Source organism: Glossina fuscipes, unplaced genomic scaffold (assembly GCF_014805625.2).
Source record: "Glossina fuscipes isolate IAEA_lab_2018 unplaced genomic scaffold, Yale_Gfus_2 3, whole genome shotgun sequence".
In the NCBI taxonomy this organism is placed as follows: domain Eukaryota; kingdom Metazoa; phylum Arthropoda; class Insecta; order Diptera; family Glossinidae; genus Glossina; species Glossina fuscipes.
In genome coordinates, this window is record NW_023998417.1 from 10,353,786 (window position 1) to 10,371,488 (window position 17,703).

The 17,703-nt window shown below is 34.9% G+C and overlaps 3 protein-coding genes across 7 annotated transcripts in view; 2 read left to right on the forward strand and 1 right to left on the reverse strand.

Annotated features, from left to right (window-relative positions):
* Positions 1 to 17,703, forward strand: part of LOC119634319 (prolyl 4-hydroxylase subunit alpha-1) — a 128,716-nt gene that overhangs the window by 110,744 nt on the left and 269 nt on the right. For 2 of the 3 annotated variants that reach the window (XM_038028385.1, XM_038028384.1), the window contains 7 exons: positions 4,534 to 4,685; positions 4,734 to 4,902; positions 5,003 to 5,190; positions 16,484 to 16,653; positions 16,744 to 17,226; positions 17,319 to 17,384; positions 17,459 to 17,624. In XM_038028385.1, coding sequence (XP_037884313.1) covers positions 4,534 to 4,685; positions 4,734 to 4,902; positions 5,003 to 5,190; positions 16,484 to 16,653; positions 16,744 to 17,226; positions 17,319 to 17,384; positions 17,459 to 17,624 — 1,394 coding nt within the window. The remainder of the gene's footprint in view (positions 1 to 4,533; positions 4,686 to 4,733; positions 4,903 to 5,002; positions 5,191 to 16,483; positions 16,654 to 16,743; positions 17,227 to 17,318; positions 17,385 to 17,458; positions 17,625 to 17,703) is intronic. The other variant, XM_038028387.1, reaches the window with a different exon arrangement.
* On the forward strand, positions 673 to 3,844 carry LOC119634318. Its single transcript, XM_038028383.1, has 2 exons — positions 673 to 2,659; positions 2,736 to 3,844. The coding sequence occupies exons 1-2, from the start codon at positions 1,145 to 1,147 to the stop codon at positions 3,069 to 3,071; spliced, it is 1,851 nt and encodes a 616-aa protein (XP_037884311.1). The 5' UTR covers positions 673 to 1,144; the 3' UTR covers positions 3,072 to 3,844.
* LOC119634313 (phosphatidylinositol phosphatase PTPRQ) lies at positions 6,339 to 13,968 on the reverse strand. Of its 3 annotated transcripts, none has more exons than XM_038028371.1 (18): positions 13,452 to 13,968; positions 11,822 to 11,980; positions 11,611 to 11,752; positions 11,417 to 11,529; positions 11,053 to 11,322; positions 10,809 to 10,994; positions 10,582 to 10,737; positions 10,228 to 10,521; positions 9,748 to 10,172; positions 9,507 to 9,663; positions 8,780 to 9,439; positions 8,561 to 8,718; positions 8,247 to 8,496; positions 7,997 to 8,180; positions 7,735 to 7,934; positions 7,600 to 7,670; positions 7,382 to 7,516; positions 6,339 to 7,318 (listed from the first exon to the last, which is right to left on the reverse strand). In XM_038028371.1, the coding sequence occupies exons 2-18, from the start codon at positions 11,973 to 11,975 to the stop codon at positions 6,668 to 6,670; spliced, it is 4,206 nt and encodes a 1,401-aa protein (XP_037884299.1). In that variant the 5' UTR covers positions 11,976 to 11,980; positions 13,452 to 13,968; the 3' UTR covers positions 6,339 to 6,667. The 3 variants fall into 3 exon arrangements, with proteins under 3 accessions (XP_037884299.1, XP_037884298.1, XP_037884301.1); XM_038028370.1 differs by having other exon boundaries at positions 11,822 to 12,138; XM_038028373.1 differs by lacking the exon at positions 13,452 to 13,968 and adding an exon at positions 13,255 to 13,386.

Genomic DNA, 17,703 nt, shown 5'->3' on the forward strand with positions numbered 1-17,703 from the left:
ATTTTTCATATTTTTTGAGGGCTGTTTGCAAGTCACCTTCTTAATAGAAGCGGAAAGCTTATCCCTCTTTACGATTGATGTGGAAATGGTACACACGAAAACATACACATTCTACTAAATACGTTGGACGCTGCTTTCAAATCTGTGAGCGCTTGCAAAAAACACACTTTTTTTTTTTGTTTGTCAATTAATTGGTTCGTGGGGAGTTGGCGAACTCGATTTCATACTTACAGAAAAAAATTTGTTGTATTTTTTTAAATATATATATATATGCTCTCTATAACTCTCATAATGAAAATAACAAATTCACATAAATTCCTTAAAGGAAGAAACTCAACTGTCAACTTAAACTACGCGAAGGTAATTAAAACGAAATATTAAAAATTTTGTAATTTATATTAACATTTTACTTGCTTATGAGTTAAATTCACCTTTAAAGCACAAGATATTCATTGTATGGCTGATAAATGTTAAAGTAATCGTTTTACCAATGTTTTGTCGAAAGTAAAGGAAAAAAGTAACGGTCGAAATTTATAAACACCCTTACGCGAATATGAACACAAACAAAAAAAACAAAAAAAAAACATATGTTTATGTTATACATAAGATAAAGGTATGTATAAAAATTATATAAAAATTTTGAAAGAAAGCCGGCTGCGTTCGAAATTATTAAAAACACACACATAATTTTCAACCCCAACGCTGCAATAAGACTTTGAAGGTGCAACAACAAATATATACGAGTCAACGACTTAGACAGCAATAATAAGAGAGGAGAGCAGAGAAATAGTGTTTTAAGCTACCAGCAGGAGCAGATGTTTTTCTAAGCGGAACGCGCCAATCTTGCTGCCACATATTACATACATATGAATGTACTATGTAGAGGGGAGTGTGAGCTCAGCTTATACTTATTGTTCTTTATTATTATACATGAATGAGTTCTTCGTTTTTATTTTCATTTATTTCGCTAACGCTACTACCACTCGTTGTGACGGAAGTAGACGAGGATATGATCGCATCTTTGTTGGCTGAAATATAGTAAAACAGAAACAGTCGTTAAGATTAGTTCGTGGCGAAAGGCCGTTGTCGGGAAATAGATTATAAATGAGGAAGAAACTTTTATTATAGAAAACAACAAAAAATTATGTCTAAACATAACTATACCAATCCGGCTTTTTGCCAAAGTAGTGAATTTTATCCTGTACCATCAGCGAAGCGTAACGATAATATTGAAGACATTTATAATCGCAGCTTGCTGTCAAATTATACTGCAAAGGCAAGTAAGGCTCCGCCCGATCCCTGCGATGCTCCCCTACGTATTCAACGAAGCATGTCCACACGCTCGATGCTTAGACAGAAAGCAGTATCGTTCAATAACCCACTGCAACGCGAGCAACAACAAAAACAACAACAACAACAACAATGCACAGAAGCACCTAGATTCGCTTCGGATGGTACAGTTTCATCGTTTGACACTCGTAGCGGTTCAGGTCGTTATGCAATTGTTCCAGTTGAGGAATTACCTGCGTACAATAAACACAGCTACACCATTATTTCGGATCCCAACAATCTTGACTCACGCCTGGACCGAAATTATGCTAAATCTCATAATAATTTAGAAAATTTTAAATCTCCGACACTCGACAATCCAGATGAGCGCGAGCCTCATTCTTTTCACGAAGATCCGAGAGCATATCCCTTTACCAGTTCACAAATCGGTATCGAAACAGCGATTTCGTCAAAAAAATCTCGGATTTTCTTGCAGAATCGTCAACCGTCACAAAATATTCATCCTTCAAATATCAAACATGCTTTTTCCAGTGATTTTAGTAGTAAAACGTTCATGTTGGTGGATAAGAATAGCAATCAACGTTATCAAATGGTGCCGACCGCCGAAAATGAGGAATTGGTTGACGATAATCATGAGGTTATACAAATGCATAATGGCAAAGCTCATCGCTATGCCGTTATTCCTACCGAAGATACTGACAACGACGACGAGTACGACATCTCACAAGATCCGGAAAATAATCCGGAAGAGGAAACTTGTCTAAGTACTACCGACTTGAATAAAAGTCGTCAATTTTCTACTTTGAATGGTGAAACGAATCGTTCGCCAATTTGCACCTCAACGCCGCAAAAAGTATTATCTGGACCTAATCATAACTCTATTCCGAACACGCCAATGAAAAATCTGGCGGCGACTAAAATGTTACAAGAAATTCTCTCAACACCTCCACGTAATGCAATCGTGCAAAGAAGCTTTCGTTCACAACCCAACACACCTCGTACGAATTATATTTGGAGTTCGCAGAGGGACTTAACTACTCCTCATCCGGATACTCCGCGTAAAAATTCTCAATTGTCACCGCAAAGATTGTATTATGAAAGTGTAAAACCAATGGTTGTGAAGCAAACATTAAAACAAAACGAACGCGATCGCACGATGGCCGTTATACAACCACGTTTGGCCACCTGTCGACAAACTGAATCACAGGTCGAAGAAGACGCATCCAGCAGTATTCAAGCGAAATCTTTTGATAATAATTTGTATCCTCAAAAGATCGCCAATGCGACTGTCACGTTGGCGATAGTTTCATTAATGTTAGTCTTGGGTAGTTCCATGAACTTAGGTCTTATCGTCTATATGATAGCTCGTGTAAGTTGCGAAAGTGCTTGAAAATTCAATAATCACTTATATATATATATATATATCCGTTTGCTTTCATTTACAGTTGGGTAAATCGTTTTATCTTCAATTCAGTTTGATGGCTGCTTTTTGTGGCTTTGGTTTGGGATTTTTGGGATTTCGTTCGCGTCATTGCGAATGGTTACCTAATCGTAGTTACATTTCTGGCTACGTTCTTTTAACCATATTTTGTTTGCTTAAATGTTGCGCTCTCTTAGTGATCTTGGTATTGGATCCTTATCCTGGTTTACCGTTGCATGACGTGACAACCGGCGTTATTTTGGCATTATCCACGTTTAGCATGTTTTTCATAGGCTTGGGTGTCATTGGCAGTTTATGGTGTTATCGTCCGCCTCCAGATAATCGTGTTAATATAGTTTAATTAGTCTTACGTTTACATTTCTAGTTATCTGTACTTTTTGTTTTGAACATCATTTCATACGTATAACAGCTAAAATACCAAAAAAAAAAAAACAACAACAACAAAAGCAAAAAAAAAAAAAAAACAATCGAAAAAGCCAATCAAGTTTATTGCGTACATATACCGCTTGAAGTTTGGCATTATGTGTTCACATTGGCAAAATTTTTTGCAAATCAATAATGTTTGTTACAATGAAAAAGAAGTTATTACTGTTTAACGTTACTTTAGTTAATAAAAAAAGGATACGCAGGGGAGTTGAAGTAATTTCTGCAGATTTTTAGTAAAGTAAGTCTTTGTATAAAATAGGTAACAGGAAAGGCTGTTACCCAAGACTCATTTCTCAGTCAAGTCTCATTTCTCGCAGGGACCATCTTCCAGCAGCGTATGTTCTCCATTCGAAAAACGAGAAGAGAAAGAACCCCAGTATATCATTGGCTGAAGAATGTGTGAATAAGAAAAAGAAATTTTTTTGTCCGGTCAGATCTTACTAAAAGATCAGTCCACAACATCTTCTAGTTTATTGGGGTCGTCTTCTCTCGAACGAGTAGCGAAGTAAGTAAATAAAGGCGGCCGTCAGGCCAATGTTCACATGCTCAAATCTCAAGAGCTGCAGGGTACACTTTGATCGTGATTATAGTGAGTATTCAGCCACACCCACACCCACCGATTGGCCACGCATCCATAACTTGGCTGCACCCATGAGTTTCTTATCCCCTTCCCTTTTCATAATTCCTTCCTTCTGACCGTCACCCTGCTATACGAATAGAAGGCATCTGCTGCAAATGCTTTTGCGTTCTCGGTGAACAGCTCCTAATACGTTGCATCCCCTAAATTTGGGCGTCCGGTATACTCGGCGTTATCGTCTATATTGACTGTTGGTCTACCTTGCACACGAACAATTCTGTTCACTATGTATTTTTATTGCCATTTCACGTTTACCGCTCATCACCATACAGTAGCGTTAACTTTGAAAAGTTATGCTGCGTATATTATGTTTGGTATTCTTTAGCACTTTGCTAGATTTGGTCAAAGCTCCAAAAAAGTTATATTGTGCCTTACTTCGCTGAAATAACTGCATAATCGTGTTACGTAAAGCTTAAGGATAACGGTTACGTTTAAGGCATTATAAGTGTTAGTCAGATACTCTCTAGAAAATCGGCAGAAATTAAGACTTAAGCTGTTAATAAAAATTTGTTAAGTAAATTTTTTTTTATAAATTTAATATGTAAATTATAATTTATGTAAAATGTCAAAATTTCCTTAAATAAAGTGCGCAGAAGGAAAAAAGCTTTTTGATCTTTTTTCTCTTTTAGTTTAAATTTTTTTAATTTTATTTTTTTCCTTATATCTGACTGTTGTAGAGCACGTCTGTGAACTGTATTATATATGTGTTTGTTTGTTTTTTTTTTTTTTGTCGTTTTAGTAAAATGCAAGAATACCAAAGAGAACATGAGGAGGCAGCGACGGATATATCTGTATATGTATCAAATCCTATAAATGCTTATTTGTTAACAAAACGTTTAACCACCGATTGGAGGCAAGTGGAAAATCTTATGGCGCACGATGTTGGAATAGGTAATTATACTTAAATCAAGCAGTCCGCACCTAATATATTTAATGAAGGATCGCACATAGATTTCTTAGATAACATAACAAATTATCGCAACGTACTGAAATTTCCTTCAGATGAGGATTTAAATGGTGCGGCGGTTGCATTAATGCGTTTACAGGACACATATAATTTGGACACGTCGAGTGTAGCTCGGGGTGAATTGAACGGCATACAATACAGGTACTAAGGCAAATATTACATATTTGTTCAACTCAAGTTGTGAAACGTAATTGATATGGAAATTCTCTTGTTGTTGTTGTTGTTGTTGTTGTTGTTGCAGTACTGAAATGTCTTCAGATGATTGCTTTGAATTGGGTCGCCAATCTTATGTAAATCATGATTATTATCATACGGTATTATGGATGAAAGAGGCCATGTCACGTATGAGAGAGGAGCCCAATAATAGAACGCAATCATTTACTAAAGCTGATGTTTTAGAATATTTAGCATTTTCCACTTACAAACAAGGTAAGAAGAAACATGAGATAATTTTAATTAATATAATTATTTCTTTATATTCGTGCGTTTAACAAAATTGAACATTTCAACACGAACACAATGTTATCGAGTCATGTTAGTCGTGTTACGATATACGCTTTCCTTAAGGACAAAATCATTAAACTGCTTATGTCTACATATATTTGCTAATTGGAACTTTAAACGTTTTGTAAATGTTTGTGATGTTTGGGTAAATCATAAACTGGTTTTGAGAAAATCAAAAAAAAAAAAAAAAAAAAAAAAAATCTACAAATACAAATGGCAATTCTTGTTACGTTGGTGAAAGATGCATTTCAGGGGTTTAAGTGAACTAATATCCAAAAATGACGTGAAACTGACACATTAAGAAGTAAAGAGCTTATGAAACTGTTGCTAACAGCGCAGAGCACCTGGGAAATTTAAAAATGCATGTGCACATGAGGGCAGAAAGTCAAATACGTAATCTTTTTTTATTTTGCATTCTCCTCTTCATTGCTCTGCTATATTATTCTCATATTCAGGTATATGTAAATATTTGGGTGCGTGTGTATGTAGTTTGAAAAGTTTTCCAGATTTAAGTTTAGCCTTTTTTTGCACAAAATCAGATCAAAGCTAGACTTTCCTCTGGAGAATTTGTAATGGAAGGACGGACATATACATGTACATATGTATATGATATTTAACCTACATAAGCCCAGATTGTGGTTTAGTTTAACTTTAGAACTATAACATTTATTGTTTAACTTTACATGCAAAATTATTATATTTTCATACTCTCATTGAGACGAATGGGAAACTAATAGACTTTGTGGGAGCACCTCAGGTCAACATTATAACAATTGTCGAACCATTGTTTCGTTAGTCGGCCGTATTGCAATTTCTTGACAGGGACCATTCTTACATTACATAAGCAGATAACCATGAGAAATATATGCATTGAAATTTACTACAAATTCGAAGTTGCAGTCATGTCTTCGTACCAATTTTTAGATCAATACCCCAAATAGGATTAAGTTGCAGCTTTTACGGTTCTTAAAGACAACCGACGTTCGTCTTCGAACTTGACCTGCAGACAATTATCACCGATTCGATATATGACCTAAATTTTATTAACTTTTTAACAGGAGGTATACTTAGTCCGAATATCTATTTGTGGAGAAATCTGGGCTATCCCCAAACATGGAAAAGATAAAAGTGAAGGAAATGAGGTTATAATTGTGCGGCGCGAACATACGACTATGCAAAGCTTATAATTCTCAATTTACTACGCACTACAGTATATAATCTACATAATTGTTCACTTTCTCACTTGTTCGATATCAAGTTTATTTGTGTGTGCGAGAATCTCTCTCTTTTCTTTCTAAATCGCAACATAGTACAACTACTTTATATATATATATATTTACAAAGAATATTTACAACATCAACTTAGCTTTTGCTCTCATGTATTAGCTAAAGGGCGACAATCTTATTCAACATATGTAGGAGCCGATGGTTCCAAACTAATATTGTCGTTAGGTGACTTTGCGGTGAAATGTCGTTCATCTGAAGGCAGGATATCGGCGCTTTGCTTTCTCAAGTTCATTGCATAACGACTGAACGTGTATTCATGATCGTCTATGTCATTGTCGGCTATCTCCTTTTTACCATTTGCTGTGTTATGATTGTACTTGTGCTTTACTAATTCATAGGCACAGTCATAAAGGAAAGTGTATTGTGTTAAAGTTTGCACCATTTTCATGCGTTGAAAACGTAATTTTTTTACAGTTTCGTAAATATTGATTTTCGACTCGTTTTTAAGGCGTTGCATTATGATATCCAGGCCAATATAAGTTCCAGTTCGTCCCACACCGGCACTGCAGTGTACAACAATTGGTGAATAGCTTGGTTTTTTTTCGCTTTTCACTTTGCGTACGAAATTAATTAAATACATCGGATCGATTGGGCAACCATGATCGGGCCATTTTTTAAAATAGAAATGTACAACTTTTTGTTTTAAACCAAAAGTTTCATGAGTAACCGATAATTCGGTCCGATCGTATATATCGAAGGATTCCTTCTTCTTGATTACCACATTAATACCTTTGAATTTAAAAGGAAAGTACTCATGGCATTTAATCTAAAATGAATTCGAATTTTTAAAATGCAAAGGACTAAGTAATTCATATATTATTCGTTATACCACATCTCCTTCTCGAAATTGTGTGACCATAACTATTATTCGTACGTTATGTTGTAAGACCATACGCCAAAAATCTTTGATGCTTTCCGATTTTGGACCCTGCGTTGCTATATACTCCTTTCGTCTCCTATAGCCCTAAAAATATTAATATTAATATTAAAAAAAAATTGACAAAACCGTTTCTTATAACTTCAACATTATATGCGTAACCGACTTACATCTATAAAAGAAGCATTTATATAATCCGATCCATCCGCATCGATATCTAAGATAACACGATTTTTATCATCTGAAAGCCGGATTAATCAAGTATTTGTATTCGGTGAACTCATTAAATATTCATTTTTACGTACATGGAAAAATGTCAGCGTAACGATTTTTATTACCACCCATCTCTGAAGCGGCATAGCTTAAATCTATTGCTACAGCTGTAAGTTCCTTAAATTCTCTTGCTAGCTTATCGGCCTTCGATATTTCGCGATAATAAATTGCAAAATTTTTCTCAACCACATCACCGACTGAGTCCTCTAAGCCATGACAAGATTCCCTTTGCCTGCAATTTTAAAAACTACATGGAGATCTATTCATAGATACATTGTCGTTGAGCTCTTTTACCATTTTATACGTTTAGTAATCCAATAATAAATAAGACCCGCTACTAAGGCTAGAATTAAACAAGATGACACGCTTACTAAGATGATAACTAATTCGATAAGCGCCTCTGTCCGAAATGTCAGTACACCTGCGTCGTTATAACCGGATTTGGTGAAGAGGCGTACAACTAAATTATATTCCGTATCTATAAAATGTTATAGAAAAATAATATGAAAAATTATGCAGCAATAGAATCATTGTCTAGCATTACCTGGTCTAAGTGGTCCGTTGCAATATTTTTTGGAAGAAGTTTCACAATTTTCAAGACCGATAACAAACTCTACCATGTCCACGGACCGATATTGATTTACGTTCGGTTCCCAACGTAACGGTGTAGTTTGATATTGTGCAATACATGCCTTATTTTGGTCACCGTTTGCCTCACTCCACGAAGGAATGTCCGGCCATTCTTCAATTGTGTTCATTGCTGCACATTTTAATTCGGGTCCCTCATCACAGTCCTAAGAAATTCATAAGCGAAATGAAAATTCATCTCAATAAAGGTTTAATAAAAATGAAAACTACTTTCTGCGACAGAAGCAAAGCCACGTAGATAATTGTTCCAAGATCGTCATTTAAAATATCGGTTGGAAGTCGTACAGCCACACTTTTTGCTGGATGATTACCGGAAACAGCTTCAATACGAGATTTTCCAACTGTCTCGGCATTCAAACGTTGCGGTACTGAAATCAAAAAATATATTTATATGCGTTCGGATAAAGTGATAGAAAGACATATATGTACTTCCTGCTGGTGCTTCGAAGGTATGGTTAACTGGCTCACTGAATTCGTCAACCGATTTAATTTTAACTGACACCCTTACAGTGTAGGTATATTGAGGCGCCAAATTTGTTTCGTTGTGCAAAAAACTACCTTTTTTGCTAAAATCAGGTTTCACCTTTCGCGTGAAGCCTAAAAAATCATATCCGGGCCTTTCTCCTATAAACTCTAATAGAAAATGTTCAACTTCTCCATTTGATTTGCAGGACATGTTCCAAGCTATTAAAGCATTTGCATGATATTCCGCATCCCATTCCAATGGCCCTTCAGGTTTTGCTTTCAAACCGATTACAGGATCTGAAACCCCAGGCTTGGTAACCATCGTATAGGGTCTCGTATATTCACCAATGCCAAATTCGTTTTGAGCAGCTACCTGAATGCTGTATCTTGTATATGGCGTCAATTCATCAAAAATTTGCTCTAAACCTGATGTTTCTCTGGTAATCGATTCAGTTGTAATCTGTTTACAGTTCTCAGCGGGTATGTAGAAAGCTGCTTCAACTCGTTGAAAATGTGATACATACAACTTGATATTACCGTTGGCATATTTGGGTTGATTCCAACTAAATCCTAACGAATGATTGCTGTGTGTTTTTAAACTCAATTTTTCAGGTGGATCTGGATCTGGAATTTTTAATTTTTATTCTTAATAAAGTGAAATTAGAAATATTGTAGGCGGTAAATTATTTACAATAAGGTTCTGTGCGCTTGATCACAGTTTTATTATGTGACCATCCGGCGACATTGAAAAGACTCACACTGCATATATAGTCTATAAAAGGGGATAAAGGACCCACTGCCGTATTGTAAATGATTCCCATTCGGCCCTCAACGTAGATCTCAGCAAACTAAAACGATGCATTTAAATCGTTAAAATTGTCTCTATCCATAACATGTAACAAAAAAAATTGGATCTACATCGGAAAGCATACCTTATGTCGTGCCTCGTGGCGCGCTTCGCAAACGAAACGTGCGAATATTGTTTCACATTTATTATTCAAATCGGATTCTTGAGCACTAAATTCTAAACGGTTCGGGTATACGCTCGTAGTCTCAACGGTAGGCGGCTGAGCTCTTATCGGAGTTGTTCTAGCTTCGACATGCGTCAGATCGCCATCAGACGTTTTCGTAGTCGGTATTATTTGCACAGTGAAACCCTGGCACGAGTTTAAACCGTCAATTGTAACGCTGGTGTTCTCTGTTGTTTTATCGAATGCAGGTACAGGTTTTTTTTCATCGTTCCAACCAGACAGACGATAGCCGGTTAGGCACAGATCTGCATACGCTGGAGCCATCCATGAGAGTAAGAGTCTATGTGGTTCGGCCGCGGCGAAGGGACTAAGTATCTCACTTGGTCCTAAATTAAGATAAACGTAGTAAATTTTAGGTAAAATTTTGTGTCAAGAACGTACTTCCTTCGAGTGTTGTAAATTGAGTGTCTACTGGATAGCCTTTGGTACCGTTTTTGGTTTGTGGTACAATAGAAACATTATATTTTCCACATGGATCCAATCGTTCAAAGACCGCTTCAGTCTGATTAGTGGTTAACTTAAATCTTTCTTGAAGATCGTCGGAACGTTGTGCTGGTCCCACAATTTCTACTTGATATAGTTCTACACAGTTATGATGCGTTGTTGCGTTTTGCCATGCAACAATTGCTGCTGTTTCCCCAGGCGATATATATTTTATAATAACTGGTCCTGGAACTAATTAAAAATGGAATTTTTACTAAAATTCTAAATAAACTGCGGAAATTGAAATCAAACCTTGCTCGTCGGAGATGAAAGATGAGGCACCTATTAGGTCTCTATCGTTATTAATAAACACTTCAAGGGTATAATTCTCACAACCTTGTAGATTTGTTAGGACATACTCGTTCGCAGTTATGTCAGTCAAATTAAAAGACCACTCACACTGTTCACCTGAACGCAAAGTTTAATACGGCAAAATCTGTACAGCAAACGATAAATTTTTTTTAATCTAAAATACTTACTCGGAGGAATGGTAGTTTCAGTAAAGACCACAATATCGTCAGTCTTAGCAGCAGTTTGCGGACATGTTTGTAAGGACCACTTTAGATAATAATATTCAATGCAAGTCCAATGTGAGGGAGGCTTCCAAAATGCCTTAATTTGCCCATTATCAAATGCCATGAAATTCAGTATAATCGAACCGGGTGCTGAAATCTATCTCATTACAATATAACATCTTTTGTGAAACAATTGCTGACTACTTGCCAAGATAACGAGTTGAACTATTGAGTTTCTCATTGCCAATTGCGACTTTCCCTATATCAAATGTTTTCAATTGTATATTATATTGCGAGCACGGAAGTAAATTAGTCATTAGTAAGAAGGTTTTATCATTAGTTAAAGTCCATTGAAAATCCTTCTCTTGCGATTTAGCCTCTATTTCATAAGTCGATATACAAGTTGGATTTTTTGAATACCAATAGAGAATTATAGATTCAGCATAGGGTTCAGCGGAAAGTATTGTAACTTCGGGTACTTGAAAATGTAATTAAAACAAAACAAAAAAAAAAAAAAAATTGTAATAATTAAGAATAAATTGCGACAATTTTAATACAGATCGATCGTTCACCTAAATACTTAGTTCTAACTTCTTCGGTCTGCTCTTCGATAACATCTTCATCCTTATGAAGAATTTTAATACTTAACAAAGCGAGATAAGTACAGCAGGGTTTCAACTTATTACTATAAGTAAAAGAAATTGATAAAATTACAAAACTTCGTTACCCGTTAAGTAAAGTAAGTAAAAAGTTTCTATTATCATACCAAACGTGCTCGTCATCGGCTTGTGTTACACTATTGTTAATGATGTTCTTGCAAGTTATATTTACAAATTCATAGCTTTGAGTATCAACTAAGGAAAATTTGATGCTATTTGCTGTCGCTTCAATTTGTACGTCAACTCTTTCTAAATATATAGATATCTGAGAAAATTAATAATTGGCAGCAACAACAAAATCATTATAAAAAAATTTACCCGTATTTTCTCCGACTTTCTCTACGGCTTGAAGTGTTTGCGATTCATAACAATTTAATAAAACGAAAATCAAAAATAAAATGATTTTTGCCTGGAGATGGATGGGAGGAGGACAAAATTTCCAAATGTTTTGCAAATACAGATCGTAATGCATTTTAACTACAATATGTCAAGATAAATGATTTAATAATTGTTCGTTGATTCAAAATCTTGTGTTATGTTCTTTTCCTTTTCTTTTCATTTCTTTTTTTTTTTTTCTTTTTTAATTAATTTTTTGAAGGCGTTTTTAGCCTCTATCCCATCTACCCTCACTTTTGCTATTAGTTTCAAGATTATTTATTTTTATTGGTTGTTAAGTTGAAAAAAAAAAACGAAATAATGACTGCACAAACTTGTAAACAAGAAATTCAATAACTTCAAAATCATTTGATTGATTTTCACCGAAAAATGATTACTCATAAAACGTACTACTGTGCCAAAAATGTAAGACCTTCTTTTCGGTAGAGTTTTTAATTAATAAATAGATGGCCTTGGACGCTAGTGCTTGAAGGCTTTAATCTTCAAATTTATTTCTCTGGCTAAACAATAACAATAAATCTATTCGCCGAAGTAATCCTTATTAGCAGTTTATCGCGATGGAGGAAATGCATAGAGCGCAACACTAAACCTAAGCTAAAAGTAAACTTTTAACATGACCTTGATTTTCAAACGACTTTGCGGCACGCATTATATGTAAAGTGGTTGGGAAAGTAGTTCGATTCGCATCGTTTTCAATAGCATTCGTCCTTGGATCAAAATATATCGATGTACTAAATTTCAAGAGTGTAAATGGATTGGTCTCGAGTCTTTCTGGACTGATCGGACAATAACAAAGTTAAACAATGCAAACTTTCCGTCTATGCTGACGGTCCCATATATTTCTATTCAATTCGGTCAATAGGTACGAAGGATCGCAACTAAGTAGCCATTTTAATAAACATAATGCAGTCCTCAAGAAAAACGTTTATATCAAGTCTTCATTCTTAATCAAGTCTAAAATGTTTTTTTAATATTATTGGTTGAAGACTAAAAAGTAGAAATAGTAAATAAAATGTAAAAAAAACTTCAAGATCACGTAAAACTTCTACTTTTGCACTTTCTTTATCTGTATCGTTCGCTCTTTCTTCTTATTCCCCTTTCCACAACCTCTCCTTTCTTATCTCTTTTGTCTTCCGTCTTTCACTCTCCTTCGCAAATACCCCGAAACGCTTACATTAACCGTCGGTACACAGAATCTTCGAACCAACCATCTCAGTGTGCGGAGATATGAATGCGTTTCAACCAAAAAAAAAAAAAAAAAAAGAAAAAAAAAATGTATCTTGGATTAGCACTAGGTAGCAAATCAAAATCTCAATCTGAAGACAATTCAAACTGATTTGACAAATGTTACCCACACACTGCAAAGCTTCGAAGTGCGCCGTGTAGAATGATGTTTAAGTAAAAGTGTTATGAAGTTTTACGAAATATTTTCATAAAATTTCAAATCTCCCATTGCTACGCATTTGCGATTTTATAATTACGAATATCTATATGGAAAGGGGAAAAAAATATATCTCTGTTGCGTTATTGCATAATTGTTATGAACTTAAACCTTTTTATTCATTATTTATAGATTTTATTTTACTGTCAAGCACTTTGATCTCTTTATTAACAATATCTTATGCAAGATTATCCCACATGTTGTTCTTTTCGTTATAGAGTAAAATAATCTTTGTCTTATTCACTTTTAGCCAATGTTATCACTTTTCATGGGATTAAAATTTTTTTTTTTTTTTTTTTTATTAATTGATTGAAGTCCCGACACATATTAAATAAGACATGTAGTGCTTTGATTAACTAACAAAACAATAACTGTTTTGAGGAGAATTCAATTTCCCTTCCATTCATCGTTAACATTTCATTATCATTTCTTTTGATTACATATATATACATATATAGATGTATGTATTCCACTTGAAGTGTTCTTATCAAGCGAAGCATTTTTGAGTTTCGATAAACCAAAATAAATAAAAAAGAAGTGTTACTATTGCTGCACGAGGTAGGAAATGAAAGTTGTTTGCACACTAACCGTAAATATTATGCATTTTGACTGTGAGTAAAGTTTTTCGAATATATCCGCACCTTTTCGAATCAAGAGCACGATTATTAATAAAAAAAAAAAAAAAAAAAAAAAAAAAACAATAGCAGTAGAATACAAAGAATCTTACAACTTGAATAATTCATAGTTTTTTTAATTTTCGTGAAACACATTCGCATTCGAAACGTATTGAATTATTGCATTAGCAAGCAAAAACAAATGTTCATTATAAAAATTTTTCAAAGAAATTCAAAATTACTTTTACATATACGAATGCACAAATTTATGAATTTATTCATTAAAAGATTAAAAATTCGCCATATTCACAGTAACGAGAGGAAGAAACAAAGTAACGGAGCTATGACTATATCATACCGCTCATAAACTTCTTGTTTTAAAAATGAAAGTACAATTTTTCAGTGACTTTTTAATTCGTTTACTATAAACAAACATTATATTCGTCATTACTTTGAAATCAATAAAGTACGAATTTATAATACGGCCGCATGTCGACAAGACGGGCGGGACGGGGAACATTCCAGCAACAATGTGTTTTGACTGCTGCCAATGTCATCAGGCTGTCAATTTACTATTGCATGATAACCTTCCATTGAATTAACATCAGTCGTAAATGTCTTGACCGTCTTTAAAGTCCTAACTGCGATTGTCTTATCTGCCAATAAAAAACAAAAAAAATAAATAAAAACTTTAATTAGACGGTTTAGCTTAATTGTGTTCTATTGGAGTTGAATGCAAAGGCAATGTGCGATGGCGAACTCTTTTTTCACCACCATCCTCTCGTAGAACGTGTCGCTTGCTGTGCGTGTTGCCTCTTATTTTCTATCTTACTTTTGCTTACTATACTACAATTAAGAATTTCGAATCGTTAACTCGCTTATGGTGTTTATTAATTTTTTTGCGTACGAACCATGAGACAGACATTCGTCATAGTTTTCTCAACATTACATGATTTGGTATGGTATGGACTCTTAACGCTTTGATATCGCACCACAATGGGCATAAAGATTTTATTTGATATCTTACAACCTGAAGAGGATTTTCGAGTTAAAGCAAGGAAGGCTCTTTTGGTTCGGACCATAGTAAGAAACAAAGTTACAATTCAAAGAACATTCGTCATAGCTTGTTTAACATGATTAAACTTAGTGAGGTAGAATCATTTACGCTATTCCCATGATGCTATTCATCAATATCTGTCAACATTTTATTTGCTATCTTCTAATCCGAAGTTAATTTTCAAGGTACTGCAAGGAAGGTTGTTCAATGGTTCAATGCGAAATCCGAAAGAAAGCTATAATTTAAGAAAATTCTCTATTTTCAAATGGATTCAATTGAAAGCGCGGTTAAAAGCCATTGTTTCGTTTCATTTACGTAAGCAGAATGAGAAAATATTTTATTTGCATTGACACAATAAACAGGAGAGGCATAGCTACTTATAGCTATCATCGTTATGTCGTCAGCAGTGAGCGTGCGCTGAGCAAGTCGACGATTGTGTACTATTGGACTCATAGTCGGCTAACACCTTCTTCAAGTCACTCCACAGACCGCAAAGTTACATTCATAATATTCGCTCATATCCTCCTAGACTCCTTACATTTTACGAGTATATTAGTAAAAAGTTATTATTTCGATCGTACAACAATACTAAATATGTTTGTTGCGGTTCTTAAAACAATTCAATTTTACTTTAACGTGATTGAGATCAAAGCAAAAGACTTTCACGGGTAGCCGTGAAGCATCTTGTGTGTAAATTCAAGCCATTCTTGTGTTTGCATAATATTTTCTTATGACATTGTGGCACAAACCAATGCTTTCAAGAACTAAATAAAAGTCGTTCAGTACATCTAGCAGAGAATAGGCCCAAATAAATGGCACAAAACTAAAACTCACTCTTTGTTACCTTCAAAAATAGAGATCCTTTACTACATTGCATGCCGACTTCATTGAATATGCATTGCGTCATTTCTCCGGGAATGAGGATATTCCAAAAATAATTTCCATTACCATGAAGTATGTCTTGTTGTTCCCCGCATAATCCCCCTAAGAGTTTGCTGCAAATATAATAACAGCCTCTATATAACACAAAAATTATTTCATGCCAACAACAATTTAGCCGATAAAAATCTTTATGGTTCTTTTCTCAAAAAACATTTCAAAGCGTATAGAATTACAAAAGATCGCAATCCCTGTTAAATTTGTTTTCTCTTCAACACATTTTGCTATGCCGTCTCATTATAGTGAGTGTATAGTGTTATAATATTGTTGAAAACGTTTATAACAACAAAGTATGCGAATAATGAAATCGGTTCCTATATAACAGACCCATATAAATAAATAATGTACTACTAATTGAGAATCAAGTGGTTATGAAGGGCTTGTAATTTGAAAATTCGAATTTGTAAAGTAGTGTACAGGTATGGGTGTGGGTTCTTCTTCTTTTCTTTGTTGCGCTTACAATTCCACGGGCAATACATTTGTTTGCTGATTTAACACTCTACACTTTCTTTATGTTTATTATGCATTTCAAGGTAATGTGGAGACGGCACTATTAATGACGAACGAGCTACTTCAACTGATACCGAATCATGAACGTGCTAATGGGAATAAAGTTTACTATGAAAAAGAATTGAAAGAAATAACCATGAAAAAGAGGGTGAAAGGAGACGACGGTTCTGACGATACGCCCAAGTCTGACTTGGTATGAGCATGCACAAATTGACGAAACAATTTTTACTTTTCACACATTCTTCTTCTTCTTTTTTTTTTAAATCTATATATGTATATTTAGCCTATCTCTAAAGCTGAACCAGCCGTGTTCGATTACAGTGAACGCAAAACTTATGAGTTATTATGTCAGGGTAAACTTAAGCCCACATCGGCTCAGTTAAGATCGTTAAGTTGTCGTTATGTCACAAATGAGGTGCCATTTTTGAAAATTGGTCCCTTCAAATTGGAAGAAGCTTCAAAGGATCCTTACATTGTTATCTATCACGATGCCATGTATGATAGTGAAATTGAAATTGTCAAGCGAATGGCAAAGCCTCGTTTTCGGCGGGCCACTGTACAAAATGCGATAACTGGTGAATTGGAAACGGCGAATTATCGGATCAGTAAGTCGGCTTGGTTGAAAACCGAGGAACACTCGATTATAGCCAACATTGTGCAACGTACCGAAGATATGACTGGTTTGGATATGTTATCAGCCGAAGAGTTGCAAGTAGTTAATTACGGTATTGGTGGCCATTATGAACCACATTTTGATTTCGCTAGGGTACGATTACATATACATATACATATAGTTTTGTAAGCAATGGCGCATAATTTTTATTGTTTTCTTTCTGTGTTTTGAAAATATTGCATTAGCGTGAAGAAGTGAAAGCTTTTCAAGGCTTAAATACCGGCAATCGGATAGCAACGGTATTATTTTATGTAAGTTAGTTAGTTCTTAAATTTTTCTCTTCTCATTTTTGTATTTCTCATTTTCTGCATTTTGCCTCGACTAGATGAGCGATGTAGAACAAGGGGGAGCTACCGTTTTCACTGCTATTAATATTGCCTTGCGCCCAAGAAAAGGTACGGCCGCATTCTGGTTTAATTTACATAAATCGGGGGAGGGAGATTATAGAACGCGTCATGCTGCCTGCCCAGTACTTACTGGCTCTAAGTGGGGTAAGACGTCGAAATTTTTCTAAAATGCATCATAATCTTTTTTAATATCTTTCATTACTTTCCTGGTCTTTTTTTTTAT

Bases quoted from the DNA above. Each gene is read 5' to 3' on its own strand.
- LOC119634318 (XM_038028383.1), top strand. From the start codon at position 1,145: ATGTCTAAACATAACTATACCAATCCGGCTTTTTGCCAAAGTAGTGAA. The intron at 2,660-2,735 runs GTAAGTTGCGAA...TTTCATTTACAG, and splicing joins TCGTCTATATGATAGCTCGT to TTGGGTAAATCGTTTTATCT.
- LOC119634313 (XM_038028371.1), bottom strand. From the start codon at position 11,975: ATGCATTACGATCTGTATTTGCAAAACATTTGGAAATTTTGTCCTCCT. The intron at 10,173-10,227 runs GTACGTTCTTGA...ATCTTAATTTAG, and splicing joins ATTTACAACACTCGAAGGAA to GACCAAGTGAGATACTTAGT. The intron at 7,319-7,381 runs GTATAACGAATA...AATTCATTTTAG, and splicing joins AATTTCGAGAAGGAGATGTG to ATTAAATGCCATGAGTACTT.